The sequence below is a fragment of the Scyliorhinus torazame genome, chromosome 14 (genome assembly GCF_047496885.1).
Source record: "Scyliorhinus torazame isolate Kashiwa2021f chromosome 14, sScyTor2.1, whole genome shotgun sequence".
NCBI lineage: Eukaryota > Metazoa > Chordata > Chondrichthyes > Carcharhiniformes > Scyliorhinidae > Scyliorhinus > Scyliorhinus torazame.
Window position 1 is genome coordinate 188437661 of NC_092720.1, and position 18058 is coordinate 188455718.

The 18058-nt window shown below is 47.3% G+C and overlaps 1 protein-coding gene across 4 annotated transcripts in view; it reads right to left on the reverse strand.

Moving 5' to 3' along the window:
• The window catches only part of c14h6orf136 (chromosome 14 C6orf136 homolog), a 48262-nt gene that overhangs the window by 18043 nt on the left and 12161 nt on the right, over positions 1 to 18058 (reverse strand). For 3 of the 4 annotated variants that reach the window (XM_072475328.1, XM_072475326.1, XM_072475327.1), the window contains exon 3: positions 16040 to 16936. The exons of the other annotated variant lie outside the window; for it this stretch is intronic. In XM_072475328.1, the coding sequence (XP_072331429.1) occupies positions 16040 to 16936 (897 nt within the window). The remainder of the gene's footprint in view (positions 1 to 16039; positions 16937 to 18058) is intronic. 4 annotated transcript variants of the gene reach the window in all.

Here is an 18058-nt window from a genome sequence, read left to right on the forward strand (position 1 = left end):
TGCCCTGGATGGGGTGTCAAACCTCAGGGGTATCGAAGGAATCACAGGGGTGTTATAATTATTTTCAGATGGACAGAAGGAGATTCCAGATTAGTAAGTGAGCCAGGGTTCCCACACGATCGCAACACAGTGAGTCCAGCTGAAAAATGTACAGGTGCAGAAGGGCAAGGATGGGATTGAATTGACTGATGAAGGTCCCTACAGAACAGAGAAAATAGAAGAGTGGGCCACACAGCCCCTCGAGCCTGCTCCACCACTCAATATCATGGCTGAGCTACCTCAGCTCCACTTTCCCACCCTATCAGCACATTCCCGTCAGCATCCACAAAAACAACTTTCTCAGTCTCCAATAAATTAAACAACTGATCAACAGCTCTTTGGGATCAAGAATATCAAAGATAGCAGATAAGGCCCAAATTTTCAAAAATATTGAAAAGACAGAACAAAAGGCTCTGTATCAGAATGCCAATAGCATTCTTTTTTAAAATAAATTTAGAGTACCAAATTCAGTTTTTCCAATTAAGGGGCAATTTAGCGTGGCCAATCCACCTATCCTGCACATAGATTATCATAGAATTTACAGTGCAGAAGGAGGCCATCCGACCCATCGAGTCTGCACCGGCTCTTGGAAAGAGCACCCTACCCAAGGTCAACACCTCCACCCTATCCCCACAACCCAGCAACCCCACCCAACACTAAGAGCAATTTTGGACACCAAGGGCAATTTATCATGGCCAATCCACCTAACCTGCACATCTTTGGACTGTGGGAGGAAACCGGAGCACCCGGAGGAAACCCACACACACACAGGGAGGATGTGCAGACTCCGCACAGACAGTGACCGAAGCCGGAATCGAACCTGGGACCCTGGAGCTGTGAAGCAATTGTGCTATCCACAAGGCTACCGTGCTGCCCCATCTTTGGGTTGTGGGGGCGAAACCACCCAAACACGAGGAGAATGTGCAAACTCCACACTGACAGTGACCCAGAGCCAGGATCGAACCTGGGACCTCGGCGCCGTGAGACAGCAGTGCTAACCACTGCGCCACCATGCTGCCCTTAGCATTTCATTCTTTTTTTAAATATTTTTTATTCTCCTCCTTTCTCACATTTTCTCACAAATTTACACCCAACAATAAACAATAATCAGTAACGAATGTGTAATGTCAGTCCACATATTAACAATGATCCCATCCTCCCACCAAACCAGACATTAGCCTGCATGTTAACATAAACAAATGACAAAAAGGAATCACCCATAGTCACCATTAACACATACAGTCCTTCTCCCCCAACCCTCCCAGCACCCACCCTAGTGTTTGATGTGATCCAATTCTCGAAAGTGCATAATGAATAACGCCCATGAATTGTAGAACCCCTCCATGCTTCCCCTCAGTTCAAATTTGACCTTTTCAAGCATCAAGAATTCCAGTAGGTCCCCCCGCCACGCCTGGGTACAGGGTGGAGAGGTTAATCTCCACCCTAACAGGATCTGCCTTCGGGCGTTCAACGAGGCGAAGGCTACAACATCTGCCTCCCCGCCCGTTTCCAACCCCGGCTGGTCCGACACCCCGAATATGGCCTCCCGAGGGCCCAGGTCCAGTTTCACGTGCACCACTTTAAAGATTACCCTAAACACCTTCTTCCAGTAATCCTCCAGCTTTGGACAGGACCAAAACATATGAACATGGTTTGCAGGGCCCGCCCCGCAACGTTCACACACACACATTAGGGGCTGTTTAGCACAGGGCTAAATCGCTGGCTTTGAAAGCAGACCAAGGCAGGCCAGCAGCACGGTTCGATTCCCGTAACAGCCTCCCCGAACAGGCGCCGGAATGTGGCGACTAGGGGCTTTTCACAGTAACTTCATTTGAAGCCTACTTGTGACAATAAGCGATTTTCATTTCATTTTCATCTTCTACCCCCTCAAAGAGCCGGCTCATCCTTGCCCTTGAAAGGTGCGATCTATACACCACCTTCAGCTGCATCAGCCCCAACCTCGCACACGAGGTGGAGGCGTTCACCCTCCGGAGCACCTCACATCAGAACCCCTCCTCCATACTCTCTCCCAGCTCTTCCTCCCACGTTGCCGTGATTCCATCCAGCAGTGCCTTCTCCTCCTCCAAAACAGCCCCGTAAACTGCCGATACTACCCCCTTCTCCAGTCCCCTTGTCGTCAGCACCTCCTCCAGCAATGTGGAAGCCAGCTCTACTGGGAAGCTCTGTATCTCCTTTCTGGCAAAGTCACGAACCTGCATGTATTTAAACATTTCCCCATGCTCCAGCCCATACTTCGCTCCCAGCTCCTCAATCCCGCAAAACGACCCCCAAGAAACAAATCTTTTAGTGTCCTGATTACTTTCTCCTCCCATCTCCGAAAATTTCCATCCCACTTCCCTGGCTCAAAGCATTGTATTCTTAACTGAATAGATGAATTGTCAGCTAAATAGAATTAAATGTGCGACCCGATACCCATTGCAGAGATATGGCCGAAATGCTGGGATCTGAATGCTCAAGTGTACCTTACACGCGTAAGGACAGGAAGCTAGGAAAGCATAGTGGTGCTCTGTTAATTAAGGGTGACATTAGTACAATAATTTTAAAGAGCAAGATGTAGATAGAATCAGTTATAGAGAGATAAGAAATAGCATAGGGAAGAGGTCAATTGGAGAAGTAGTTTTACAGGCCTCCTAACAGTAACAATGCTGTGGGACAGAGTATACAGGAAGAAATAATGGGGCTAAGAAAGGTGTACTTGGATTTCCAAAGGCATTTGGTAAGATGCCACAGCAATGATTACTACACAAAATAAGACCTCATGGTAGGGGAAGCATGCTATCGTGGCTAACAGGAAATAAAGTAGGGAGAAATGGGTCATTTTTTTGAGTTAGCAAGCCGTGCCACATGAATTAATGCTGGGCCTCAAATATTCAAAATCCATATAAATGACTTGGATGAAGGGACTGAATGTTTGGTAGCTAAATTAGCTGGTGACACAAAGATAGGCAGGATTGTAAATTCTGAGGAAGACACAAGGAGATTACAAAGGGATATAGACAGGTTAAGTGAGTGGGCAAAAACCAGCAGATGGAAATAAAATGAGAATGTCAACTTTGGCAGGAAGAATACAAAAGCAGCCTATTATTTTAAATGATAAAATATTGCAAAACCTCGAGGTACTGATGGATCAGTATGTTATGGTACATGAATCAGGAAGTGTTGCAGGTTTAGCAAGTGACTAAGAGGGCAAATATTCCATTCCCTTGCAATAAATGACAAGTAGGGAAATTTTGTACAACTATATAGGGTGTTTGAGAGACATCTGGAGAATTGGCTGGTTTTGGTCTCCTTACTTCATAGAATTTACAGTGCAGGAGCTCATTCGGCCCATCAAGTCTGCATCGGCCCTTGGAAAGAGCACCTTACCTAAGCCAACACCTCCACCTATCCCCTTAACCCCACCTAACCTTTTTTTGGATACCAAGGGCCATTTAGCATGGCCAATACCCCTAACCTGCACATCTTTGGACTGTGGGAGGAAACCGGAGCAACCAGAGGGAACCCATGCAGACACGGGGAGAACGTGCAGACTCCGCAGACAGTGTCCTGAGCCGGGAATCAAACCTAGGACCCTGGAGCAGTGAAGCAACAGTGATAACCACTGTGCTAATGTACCGCCCACAAATTGAAAAAGGATATTCATTGCATTAGAAGCAGCTGAGGGAAGGTTCACACGAGTGATTCCTGGGATGAAGGGGTTATCTTATGAGGAAAAGTTGGACATGCGGACCTGTATACAGTTTCGAAGAATGAGCTGTGATCTTATTGAAAGACACAGGATCCGGAGGACAATTGACAGGATGGATGCTGAAAGGATGTTTTCCCCTTGTGGAGAGACGAGAACTAGAGGGCACACCTTTTAAAGACAGATCTCCCATTTATGACAGAGATGAGAGGGAATTCTCACTCCAAGGGTCATAATTGGTCTATGGAGGGCGGCATATGACGCAGTGGTTAGTACTGGGACTGCGGCACTGAGGACCCGGGTTTGAATACCGGCCCTGGGTCACTGTCGTGTGGGGTTTGCACATTCTCCCCCGTGTCTGCGTGGGTTTCACCCCCACAACCCAAAGAGGTGCAGTGTGTCATAATATGCACTCATGTTCATCATGAGATACAGATAGGCAGTGATGGACACACACAGGAACCAATCACCACACAGAATACAGAACAACCAATCACCAGATAGGACACTACAGGGTACATTACCAGTATAAAACACACGAGGCAGGAAGGCTCGGCCTCTTCGCACTGGTAATAGCTGTAGCAACAGCCAGGGTGCAATGTACAGTCAGCACCTACTACACATGGCACAGAGCAAGTCTGGGCAAGCCAGATCAAGGTTAGCAAGCTTAGATTAATAGAATGTCGACCCCACAGCGAACTATGTACATTACTCGGCAAGTTCAATAAAGCAGTGTTGAACCATCTACAGCGTTGGAAACCGGTTTAAGTGATACTGCATCGAGTTGCAATCCGTGTTAATCCAACACATCATGGCACCAGGAAACTATTAACTCTAACGGACCTACCTCGAGTAAATCTGAAACGATCGGAAAACAAGTAGCAAACAGCCAGCGGTATGGAAAAGATCCAGGCCCCTCCACAGGTCCGGATCACCAGCAACCTAGGTGCCAGCTGGAGGGTCTTCAGACAGAAGTTCCTCCTACACCTCGCGGCATCCGACCTTGAGGAAGCATCAGATGGCAGGAAAATCGCGCTGCTCCTGTCGACGGCGGGGGATCACGCCATCTACATCTTTAACTCACTTACGTTTGCCCAAGGAGAAGATAAAGCAAAGTTCCAGACCATTCTGCAAAAATTCAACAGCCACTGTGAAGTCGAGCTAAATGAGAGCTTTGAAGAGTATATCTTCCAACAGAGGCTTCAGGGTCAGGACGATCCTTTTCACTCCTTTTTGACCCATCTCCGCATCTTAGCGCAGTCATGTAACTATAACCCGACTGCTGATTCCATGATCCGGGATCAGATCGTTTTCGAGGTCCATTTCGACTCCCTGTGGGAGCAACTCCTCAAAATCAAACGTATGACCCTCCCGATTGCCATCAAAACGTGCATTGTCCATGAACATGCCAGAAATCGCTACTCCCACATCAAGGCGGCAGAAACGGCAAAACTAGCCTCCCACGAGGCAGAAAGTGTACAGGCCATCACTAGGCTGCAGGGCCTGAGCATTGAGGAGAATGGCCGTTTCGTGGGCTTCAGTTGCCGTTTCGCGGGCTTTCCACGGGGCCCCGCGCAGGGGCACCGCGACTGGGAGGACAATGCGGCCAAAAACCCTACTGCGCATGTGCGGACTTCGGCCAACCGCACTGCACAGGCGCGAAGGCGCACGGAACGCACAGACATCAGCGTCATGACGTGCCAAAATTGTGGCCCCGCCCATTTAAAGAGGCAATGCCCAACCAAAGGAAGGCGATGTCTACAACGTGGAAAGCCTGGGCATTATGCGGCCTTATGCAGGCCCGCTCCACCGGTCAAAAGCCAGCGATCCCAGCTGCGACGCAGACCTGTCCACTGCATACAGCAAGGCATGCAGCATTCCGATCCCGAAAGCCCAACGGACCCAAATGATGACTGCCTCGAGTCTCCATATCAGGTGGGCATTATTACCACACATGAGAGTGTCTCCTCCACTCATACAAAGCGCCTCTCAATCCTAAGTGTGGATTCTAGTGACGAATGGCGCGCTGTGGTTAAAGTGAATCAATGCAGAATCCAATTCAAACTGGATACTGGTGCGTCTGCAAACCTCATATCCCGGGTAGACCGACAGCATCCAAGACCAACCTAAAATTGTTCCGCCAGCCTGCCAGCTCCTTGATTACAATGGCAATGCCATAGCTGCTAGTGGACCGTGTCATCTAGTTGTATCCCACAAGGCAATCACGGCGACGTTACGATTCGAGATTGTCAGGCCTGACAAGTCATCCCTGCTACCGCCCATGCATGTAAACTCTTAATCTGGTACAGCGAATCCATGCCATGTCCTCTGCACCTCAGACTGCCTCATCTCATGTGAATCTACAGGCTGATATGGACGACATCCTCACGCAATATCCCGATGTGTTCGATGGGATGGGCACGCTCCCGTATCGCTACAAAATACTACTCAAGCCGGATGCCACCCCAGTCATTCATGCACAACGTCGGGTGCCGGCTCCTCTAAAGGATTGTTTAAAAGCGCAGCTGCAAGAGCTCCAAAGCCAGGGCATCATTTCAAGGGTCACAGATCCAACAGACTGGGTCAGCTCCATAGTCTGCGTGAAGAAGCCCTCAGGCGAAATACGAATCTGTATCGATCCCAAAGACGTCAATCGCAACATCATGAGGGAGCACTACCCGATCCCGAAGCGGGAAGAATTAACCTCGGAGATGGCACACTCCAAATTCTTTACCAAGCTGGACACCTCACGTAGTTTCTGGCAGATACAACTGGACGACTTCAGCAGGAAGCTCTGCACGTTTAACACTCCGTTCGGCAGGTACTGTTACAACCGCATGCCTTTCGGTATCATTTCAGCCTCCGAAGTATTTCAGCGCATAATGGAGCAAATGATGGAGGGCATCGAGGGTGTGCGAGTTTATGTGGATGAATGATAATCTGGTCCACAACCGAGGAGCACATAGATCGGCTCAAACAGGTCTTTATAAGGGTCCACGAGAATGGCCTCAAGCTAAACAGGGCCAAATGTTCATTTGGTCTGTCATCAATCAAGTTTCTGGGTGATCAAATATCCCAGCAGGATGTGCAACCTGATTCCGACAAAGTAACGGCAATCAATGCCATGAAGACCCCAGAGGACAAAAAGGTGGTACTACGCTTCCTGGGGATGGTGAATTTTCTGGTAAAATTCATTCCTAACATGGCATCCCACACCACAGCCTTCTGGCATCTAGTAAAAAAGATCACAGTATTCCAGTGGACACCAACACATCAAGCGGAGTGGATGGAGCTCAAGGCAAAGCTCCCCACGGACCCAGTCCTGGCGTTCTTTGACCCAACCAAGGAAACAAAAATATCCACGGACGCAAGCCAGGACGGCAATGGTGCAGTGCTCCTCTAGAAAGATGACTCCTCGTCCCGGGCTCCAGTGGGATACGCATCCAGGGTCATGACTCCGACCGAGCAAAGGTACGCACAGATTGAAAAGGAGTGCCTGGGTCTCCTAACAGGAATCGTCAAATTCCACGATTACGTATACGGTCTGTCAAAGTTCACGGTGGAAACGGACTCTTAGTCCACATCATCCAGAAGGATTTAAATGACATGACGCCCCGACTACAGTGCATTCTTCTGCGACTCTGCCGATATGATTTCGACCTCGTCTACACACCGGGCAAGGAGCGGATAATCGCGGATGCCCTATCCAGATCCATCACCACGCCCTGCAAACATGTAGACTTCATTCGCCAAAGTGAGGCACAGGTGCAGATGTGCACCAGCAACCTCCCAGCCACTGATGAACGTGTCATCCAGATACGAGCAGAAACTGCCAAAGACCCTCTGCTGCAAAGGGTAATGCACCACCTCGCAAACGGGTGGCGCAAGGAGCAATGCCCCCAGTTTTTTAATGTCAAGGATGATTTGACGGTTGTTGAAGGGATCATTCTGAAATTGGATCGAATTGTTATCCCCCACAGCATGCAGGCCATGGTGATCAAGCAGATCCATGAGGGTCACCTTGGAGTCGAGAAATGCCGACGCAGAGCTCAACAGGCAGATAACTGGCCTGGGATCAGCCAGGTCATCTCCAACATGGTCCTCAATTGCACCACATGCCAGAGATTCCAACCAGCTCAGCCCAAGGAGACTCTCCAACAACATGAGCTCATGACCTTTCCGTGGTCCAAGGTGGGCGTGACTATGTACTTCTGATCGATTACTTTTCGAACTACCCAGAAGTTGTGAAGCTGTTAGACCTCACATCAAAATCAGTCATCAAGGCCTGCAAGGAGACGTTTGCAAGGCACGCTATACCACTCACAGTGATGAGCGACAACGGTCCATGTTTCCACAGCCAAGAGTGGTCCAACTTTGCACAATCCTACCACTTCAAACATGTCACATCCAGTCCCCATTACCCACAGTCAAACGGGAAGGTGGAAAAGGGGTCCACATTGTCAAGCAGCTGCTCTGCAAGGCTGCAGACTCTGCATCTGATTTTAACCTTGCACTGCTGGCATACAGGGAAACCCCTCTGTCGACTGGTCCGTCTCCGGCTCAACTACTCATGAATCGCAACCTGCGGACAACTGTTCCAGCCATCCATGTTCCAGACCTTGATCATCTCACGGTGCTAAGAAAAGTGCAGCGACTCAGGGACCAGCAGAAGATCACGTATGATGCTCATGCCACTGATTTGCCTGTGCTGGCTCCAGAAGATGTTGTTCGCATCAAGCTGCCTGAGGGAGGTTGGTCAGCCTCAGCTGTTGTTATACGACAGGCTGCCCCCAGGTCTTTCGTTGTTCGCATGGCTGATGGCTCCATCCTCAGGCGTAACAGAAGGGCATTGCGCAAAGTTGCCTGCCCACCACCAGCTGACCACACACCTCCGTATGTCGAGACGCCTCCTCCGGACATTTCAAACCACAAGCCCGCCAATCTGGCAGCAATCCCGCCTGTCGAGACGCCGGCGTCCCCCCCGCCACCTCTGAGGTGGTCGACAAGAATCCGTCGCCCACCACAAAGACTGGACTGAAAGACCTTAACTGTGTAAATTTTGTTCACCTTGTTCTGTATATGCATGATAGACACCTTCCCATATATATATGTTCACCCACTCACCATTTTGCACATAGTCACACATGTAAATACAAGCACACAGTCACAAGCATGCACAATTTATTTTAAAAGGGGAGATGTCATAATATGCACTCATGTTCATAATGAGATACAGACAGGCAGTGATGGACACACACAGGAACCAATCACCACACAGAATACAGAACAACCAATCACCAGACAGGGCACTACAGGGTACATTACCAGTATAAAACACATGAGGCAGGAAGGCTCGGCCTCTTCGCACTGGTGATAGCTGTAGCAACAGTCAGGGTGCAATATACAGTCAGCACCTACTACACATGGCACAGAGCAAGTCTGGGCAAGCCAGACAAAGGTTAGCAAGCTTAGATTAATAGAGTGTCGGCCCACAGTGAACTATGTACATTACTCGGCAAGTTCAATAAAGCAGTGTTGAACAATTTACAGCGTTGGAAGCCTGTTTTCAAGTGATATTGCATCGAGTTGCAATCCGTGTTAATCCAACATGTATAACACATCACAGTGTAGGTGGATTTGCCATGCTAAATAGCCCCTTAATTGGAAAACAAAAATTAATTGGGTACACTCAATTTATATTTTAAAAAATAGCGGAGTAAACTTGAAAAGTCAAATTTAGAAGCATATGCTTCTAATTTGTTCGAGTTGAGGGAAATTGCTTGGATGATGTTTCCAATAGGAAATTGCACATGCACATGAAAGAGAATAAAAGTTATGCTTAAGGCTAGATCAGGAAAAGAGCCTCACGTGGAATATAAACACACCACAAACTAGTTGGGCCACACATAATTACACAACACAGGAAAAGGTTACGCAGCACATTAAATTACTAATAATAAAAACAGAAAATCTTGTAAAAACAGGTTTGGCAGCATATGTGCAAAGTTAACGCGTACATCTTTACACTATACAGACTCAAAACGCTAACTCTTTCTTCCCGCACAGATGCTGCCAGATCTGCTCATTTGTCCGGCAATTCCTGTTTTTATTTCAGATTTACAGCATCCGCAGTATTTTGCTTTTGTAATAAAATATTACACTGGCAGAGAGGAATCAACAACTTCCTCTAAAGTCTGGATTTAAAATGGAGAGTTCGTGGCACGGTGACAACGGGTTAGCACTGCTGCCTCACGGCGCTGAGCACCCAGGTTTGATCCCGGCCCCAGGTCACTGTCCATGTGGAGCTTGCACATTCTCCCCGTGTTTGCGTGGGTCTCACCCCCCACAACCTAAAGATGTGCAGGAAAGGTGGATTGGCCACGCTAAAATGTCCCTCAATTGGGAAAATAAAAAAATAAAATAGAGAATTTAATTTAAATTTGCAACTTATTTTGAACAAACTTCAAAATTGACAGTAAGGTTTTTATTTATAAATTTAGAGTACCCAATTATTGTTTTTTCCAATTAAGGGACAATTTATCATGGCCAATCCACCTATCCTGCACATGTTTTGTGTTGGGGGGTGAGACCCACGCAGACACAGGGAGAATGTGCAAACTCCACACAGACAATGACCCAGGGCCGGGACGAACCTGGGACTTCGGTGCAGTGAGGCAGCAGGGCTAACCACTGCGCCACCCTGTAATTGATAGTAATGTAATCACACATCAATATGTTTTCAGTGACCCAGGTATACAAAGCTAGATTTCTGACAAATAACCCAGTCTTTGTATTATTTGGCACAGAGAAAATCCATTCAAGTGCCATTGATCAATAAAGCGGGGTTGACTTTTCATTGCGACTTACAAGTGTGGGTTGGGGCACAAACCCATTCACTTGCTTTGGTTGCACCAGTTTGTTTCGGGAAGTGACACACAGGCGAGATTACTGCAGAATGTGCTCCTTACCATTGGGTCCTTGCCAAGCACTTTGAACAGAAGATCCGAAGCCGGTATTACAGGTTCAGATTCATTAGCCTCATGGTATGAACACCCACCTCTCGTACAGGAGAATCGTTCCTAAACAAATGCTTTGTTGCACGGCAACGTGCAAGCCTTTTCCGACATATATTCCGACATATGTTCTATGGGACATGAGGAAGTCTTTGGCAGGACGGATCAAGGATAACCCTAAAGCTTTCTATAGATATGTCAGGAATAAAAGAACGACTAGGGTAAGAGTAAGGCCAGTCAAGAACAGTAGTGGGAAGTTGTGCTTGGAGTCCGAGGAGATAGGGGAGGTGCTAAATGAATATTTTTCGTCAGTATTCACACAGGGAAAAAGACAATGTTGTCGAGGAGAATACCGAGATCCAGGCTACTAAACTAGAAGGGCTTGAGGTTCATAAGGAGGAGGTGTTAACAATTCTGGAAAGGGTGAAAATAGATAAGTCCCCAGGGCCGGATGAGATTTATCCTAGGATTCTCTGGGAAGCTAGGGAGGAGATTGCTGAGCCTTTGGCTTTGATCTTTAAGTCATCTTTGTCAAAAGGAATAGTGCCAGAAGACTGGAGGATAGCAAATGTTGTCCCCTTGTTCAAGAAGGGGAGTAGAGACAACCCCGGTAACTATAGACCAGTGAGCCTTACTTCTGTTGCGGGAAAAATCTTGGAAAGGTTTATAAGAGATAGGGTGTATAATCATCTGGAAAGGAATAATTTGATTAGACATAGTCAACACGGTTTCGTGAAGGGTAGGTCGTGCCTCACAAACCTTATTGAGTTCTTTGAGAAGGTGACCAAACAGGTGGATGAGGGTAAAGCAGTTGATGTGGTGTATATGGATTTCAGTAAAGCGTTTGATAAGGTTCCCCACGGTAGGCTACTGCAGAAAATACAGAAGCATGGGATTCAGGGAGATTTAGCAGTTTGGATCAGAAATTGGCTAGCTGGAAGAAGACAAAGGGTGGTGGTTGATGGGAAGTGTTCAGACTGGAGTCCAGTTACTAGTGGTGTACCACAAGGTTCTGTTTTGGGGCCACTGCTGTTCGTCATTTTTATAAATGACCTGGAGGAGGGCGTAGAAGGATGGGTGAGTAAATTTGCAGATGACACTAAAGTCGGTGGAGTTGTGGACAGTGATGAAGGATGTTACAAGTTACAGACTGACATAGATAAGCTGCAGTGCTGGGCTGAGTGGCGGCAAATGGAGTTTAATGCAGAAAAGTGTGAGGTGATTCATTTTGGAAGGAGTAACAGGAAGGCAGAGTACTGGGCTAATGGTAAGATTCTTGGCAGTGTGGATGAGCAGAGAGATCTCGGTGTCCATGTACATAGATCCCTGAAAGTTGCCACTCAGGTTGAGAGGGTTGTTAAGAAGGCGTATGGTGTGTTAGCTTTTATTGGTAGAGGGATTGAGTTTCGGAGCCATGAGGCCATGTTGCAGCTGTACAACACTCTGGTGCATTTGGAGTATTGCGTGCAATTCTGGTCGCCGCATTATAGGAAGGATGTGGAAGCATTGGAAAGGGTGCAGAGGAGATTTACCAGAATGTCGCCTGGTATGGAGGGAAGATCTTATGAGGAAAGGCTGAGGGACTTGAGGCTGTTTTCATTAGAGAGAAGAAGGCTAAGAGGTGACTTAATTGAGGCATACAAGATGATCAGAGGATTGGATAGGGTGGACAGTGAGAGCCTTTTTCCTTGGATGGTGATGTCTAACACGAGGGGACATAGCTTTAAATTGAGGGGTGATAGATATAAGACAGAGATGTCAGAGGTAGGTTCTTTACTCAGAGAGTAGTAAGGGCGTGGAATGCCCTGCCTGCAACAGTAGTGGACTCGCCAACACTAAGGGTATTCAAATGGTCATTGGATAGACATATGGACGATAAGGGAATAGTGTAGATGGGCTTTAGAGTGGTTTCACAGGTCGGCGCAACATCGAGAGCCAAAGGGCTTGTACTGCGCTGTAATGTTCTATGTTCTATGACATTGCACCTCCGTCGTGACACCAGCCCCAAAATGCAATGCATTGTTTCTGCAAATCAACTGCAGGCGAAATTACAAAAAAGGAACAACCGTCCAGCAGCGAGGCAAAGTAGAATTTTAAAACCGCACCTTTCCCAACATTTACATGCCACGTTATCAAACACCAACAAACTCATTACTCTCAAATAACAGGCTCCTTTCAACATAGAAAAACATCCAAAAGGTGCTTCAAAAGATGCATTGTCAAACATTATGGAGAAGGGAAGAGAGAATATGCATTGACACAGCACCTTTCATAATTTCAGGAATGTGCCAAAGCATTTTACTTGTGAAGTATAGTCACTGCGCAGGCAAGGCAGCAGCCAATTTATTTAATTATTTTTTAATTTTTACAATGAAGGGGCAATTTAGCGTGGCCAATCCATCTATCCTGGACATGGACATCTTTAGGTTGTGGGGGTGAGACCCACGCAGACATGGCGAGAATGTGCAAACTCCACACGGACAGTGACCCGGCCGGGATCGAAACCAGGTCCTAGGCGCCATCAAGCAGCAGTGCTAACCACTGCGCCATCACGCTATCCACCCAGCAGCCAATTTAAACACACAAGTAAGCCCAGTAGGATAGCTCCTCCAGAGAGCTAGCAGAGACACCACAGGCTAAACCGTGTCTTTCTGTGCTGTAAAGTGCATGGTCCTAGGAAATTATGTACAGAATGAAAAGGATGGAAAAAAGGAAGAGCACAGCCCTTTTTCTCCATTAAATAGCAAGAAAACCAAAAGCATCGACAGCTGTCCATTCTTCCTCGACAGGCACATTAAAGTCGCCATTGTCCCAGATGACCTGGCCGCTTTCCCCTCTGAAGGGGAAAACTGATTGGTGGTGATTTAATCTGAGGGTCACCACACCTCAGGCGAGGGGCAATGGTATGTGACGAATGCAGGAGTTTAGATATGTTAGATCATAAACATTTAGCAATTTAAGAGTTAACAGCCTCGGTTAGAGTGTGTTTGACTGCAGTAGTCATGTTCTTAAAAGTAATCTTGTTTTGCAATTCCAGAAAGCTTTTAGTATCCAGAGATGAAATTGACCAGAGTAGTGTGTTTTCAGCCTGGGCTAATGCAATATTGTTTGACTGGGGTGGGGGTCCCCGAGGAGTTAATGTGTTTTCAGCCTGGAGACTTTATTTGTTTTCATCTTGAGAAAGCTTTGAGTCGAGTACTGATCAAGCTACGTTTTAGATCACAAGTAAAAGTCTTTTGCTCTCACAGCAGGATAGTATAATATTTAAAGCAGAGCAGACTTGTCAGAGGACAAGGGGAAAGCTGAAACAAACCAGTTGGAACAGCTTTGTGAAGGCATCCAGCCAGAGATTGCAGGGGTTCTAACAGGGGCCAAATCTGTTCTGGGAAGCAAATACTGGGGTGGATTGAGAGCATATTTTCTTTCCTTTATTGTTGTTTAATTGGGAATAGAGATATTTAAGAGAAAAGTAAATTTAAGAGTATCCATTCTTTCAATTAAGGGACAATTTAGTGATACCAATACACCTACCCTGCACATCTTTTTGGGTTGTGGGGTGAGACCCACGTAGACACCGGGAGAATGTGGAAATTCCACATGGACAGTGACCAGGGGCTGGGAACGAACCAGAGTTTGGTGACGGTAGGCATCAATGCCAGCCACTGTGCTACCCCTGGGAATAGAGGTAATAATTAAGGGTATGATATTTGCTGTATTGAGTATTATTGTTTAAGAGATAATCATAAGCTATTTTGGGGTGTGTTGATGAAGAGTTTAATATTGTGCTAATAATAAAGTTTTGTTTTAAAGTACCAAATCTCTATTACTTCGTGCAATCACTCCTGGAGCGAAGTGTTCTTTCCGCACAGTCTTAAAAAGGAAAATATTGAGGTTTCGGTCCAGTCTCCTAGCCACTTTCTGGTCTGGTCTGGGATGGTAATCGTCGAGAAGGCACGGCCTTCATGAATAACCTCAGCCAGTACAGGACTTTAACCCACGCTGTTGGCCTTGCCAGCAACACAAACCAGCTGACCAGCCAACTGAGCGAAACCGGCCTTACCATGGCATTGCAATACAATCATCCATTAACAATTCCAACTATAGATTACTCGATCCTCAGTGGCAAGGTTGAATCTCGAGTAGAATATAAAAGGCCTGAATTCGTTTAGCGCTTTTCCCCAACTGCAGGTGTCAAAACCCTTTAAGTACTTGTAACCATCATTTTCACATTAACAAAATAAAGGTAACAGCTACTTCTTTGAAAAAACGATCAGCTGCATTCAATGACCTACACTGGCTCCTGGCCCTGCAATGCCTCGATTTTGAAATTCTCATCCAGGTTTTCAAATCCCTCCCTGGCCTCACCCTTCCAAGTCTCTGAAATCTCTTCCAGCCCCAAATCCCTCAGAGGTATCTGCATTTTTTTCATTCTACATCCCACGCAACCCCAAATTTGATATTTCCACCATTAGTGCTGAACCCTCAGCTATGGGCTTCACTCACTACATACCATTTCTCTCTCCTCTGAGGATTTTTAAAACCTACCTCTTTTGACCAAGCTTTTGGTCCTACTCTCCCTTGTGGCTCAGGTGTTGAATTTTAGAGAATAAAGCCCACATGAAGCACCTGGAGACATTTTTTTTTTATTTATTTATTTATTTTTTAAATTTAGAGTACCCAATTCATTTTTTCCAATTAAGGGGCAATTTAGTATGGCCAATCCACCTAGCCTGCACATCTTTTGGGTTGTGGGGCCACGCAAGCACGGGGAGAATGTGCAAACTCCACACGGACAGTGACCCAGAGCCGGGATCGAACCTGGGACCTCGGCGCCGTGAGGCAGCAGGGCTAACCCACTGCGCCACAGTGTTGCCCACCTGGAGACATTTATGTTGCATTAAGGGCATGATATAAAACACAAATTGTTGTCGGCAAAGCACTATAATAGGCTTAATTAATTTCCAGATATCCTTCCACAAGCACATGACTCAGTCACATACACAGTTAAAACTTAATTAAAGTGGGGCAGCACGGTGGCGCAGTGGTTAGCACTGCTGCCTCACGGTGCCGAGATCCCAGGTTCGATCCCGGCTCAGGGTCACTGTCCGTGTGGAGTTTACACATTCTCCCCATGTTTGCGTGGGTTTCACTCCCACAACCCAAAGGTGTGCAGTGTAGGTGGATTGGCCATGCCAAATTGCCTCTTAATTGGAAAAAATGAATTGGGTACTCAAATTTATTAAGAAAAAAAAACTTAATTAAAGTAAAAGCATTCTTTTACCTCCACACTCAGCTTTTCGTAAAGCACTGCGAGATGCTCCTCCATGCTGGGCTCCCTCTTCTGCCAGCCAGTGTTCGCAAGGTTACTGGTTCCGCTAAAAGTGGCCAACGCCCCGAGCTGTGATGTGGGCATTGTCAGGTGCTCGAAACCCATGTGGTATGGCATCCGACAGCACCCACTGTCAAACAATGACCTAAAGGTGTCCAGGTGTCCCTCGTGCATGTCCCAAGGGCTCATCGTCATCTCTGGAGATTCTTCCGGCTGGGGAAGCTGCCCATTTGCAGGGGGCAGGCCAGTTCCCTGGAGTCTCCCCGACAGTGACTCCAGGATGTCACCGTCTGCCAGTTCACTCACTGCTGGCCACCCGGAGTTACGATGCTCCACTACAATGTCGTCCGCATTGTGCCCGTCAACGGTGGTGATCGAATCCAAAATGCCTTCAAGCTGGGACAGCAAAAGTGCGCTCGCTTGTTCGGCACCAAGCCGCCCCTCCAGCTCGTTGGGGACGCTTTCTATCCTGGAGGCCACCAACTGCTGCAAATGCACAAAACTGGAACATGGCACCTCCAGCAGGGCGGTCTGCTCCTTCCCCTGGTCACTCACGATCAGCTGCATACTGACCTTCTCTTCCTGTGTACAAACGAGGGACTGCAGGCCTACGCCATTCGGTACTGGCACACAGCCATGGGCGCCTTGCAAGAAACCATACTGGGGGACCTGGGCCCGCTCGATATCCGGGGAGTGGCCCAGTCCAAGGTTAAGGCAGTGGGCAGCCACCGTGTGCGTCTGTACGCCTAGCCGTCTCTTGGTCTGGTGCCGCACGGGAAGAGGGGACTGTGAGGCCCACGAGGTGCTGCTAATCTGCCGAGAGAGCCTGCCAGGGCACACCTCGAACCTCTGGGGAAGAGAAAAAATAGGTGGCTTAGTCAATTCTAAATCCAGGATGCCCCCTCATACATACACACCGCAGTGAGTGCCATGCACACAATGCCGGTCCCTCTATTGCAAAAACAAAGAAGCACTGGAGACAATGCAAACAAGATTCAAAAGGATGAAATCAAATGACATTATAATGTTTGTCTCAACGACATCTTGTGGCAGCAGGTTCGGTATGCTAACGGCACTTAAAAAAGTGTTTCATTTGCTAGATGAGCCAGAGGGGGTAAAAACTGGTGACTACATCAGACACTGATGATTAAGGATCATAAGAAAATTGGCTGAGATCAGAAAGTGGTGGGGTGGGGGAGGGTGAATATCAGAAACATCTCATTGGTCAGTTGCAAAAACTATACACACTCTCGGCTTTTCATCTGAGCGCATGTGCTTTTAGGCAGTGACTTTTTCGAAACAGCGACTTTCATTAATTTGCATATCCTTTATTCACAACTGCAATTGGACATTTTTTAAAAATTTTAGTGTACCCAATTTAGTTTGTCCAAGGGGCAATTTAGCGTGGCCAATCCACCTACCCTGCACATCTTTTTGGGCTGTGGGGGCGAAACCCACGCAAACACGGGGAGAACGTGCAAACTCCACACGGACAGTGACCCAGAGCCTGGGATCGAACCTGGGACTTCGGCGGCGTGAGGCAGCAGTGCTAGCCACTACGCCACTGTGCTGCCCCCACAATTGGGCATTTTTAATCAACCAACCAAGGCCAGGATGGAATAGATGCAGCGGCCTAGAGACTCTCTTACTAGAGAAGCGCCCAGCAGTGAAACAGAATTCAATAAATAAGGATACTTGCTGGCTGGCACTAGAAGAAATGACCATGAATGCTGCTGGGCTGTCAGAAAGATGCAACTGTTTTTTTAATAGCCTTAAGCGAAGCTATCGTCACCTGCTTGGGCTAACCTTCACATCACCTCAGTCCCCCATGCATTGTTTACGAACAGGGAGCAGGAGTAGGTCATTTAGCTACTCGAGTCTGCTCCACCATTTAATAAGGTCATGGCTGATTTGACAGTAACCTTAACGCTGCAACCCACCTACCTCCTGATTACTTATCACCTCCTATCC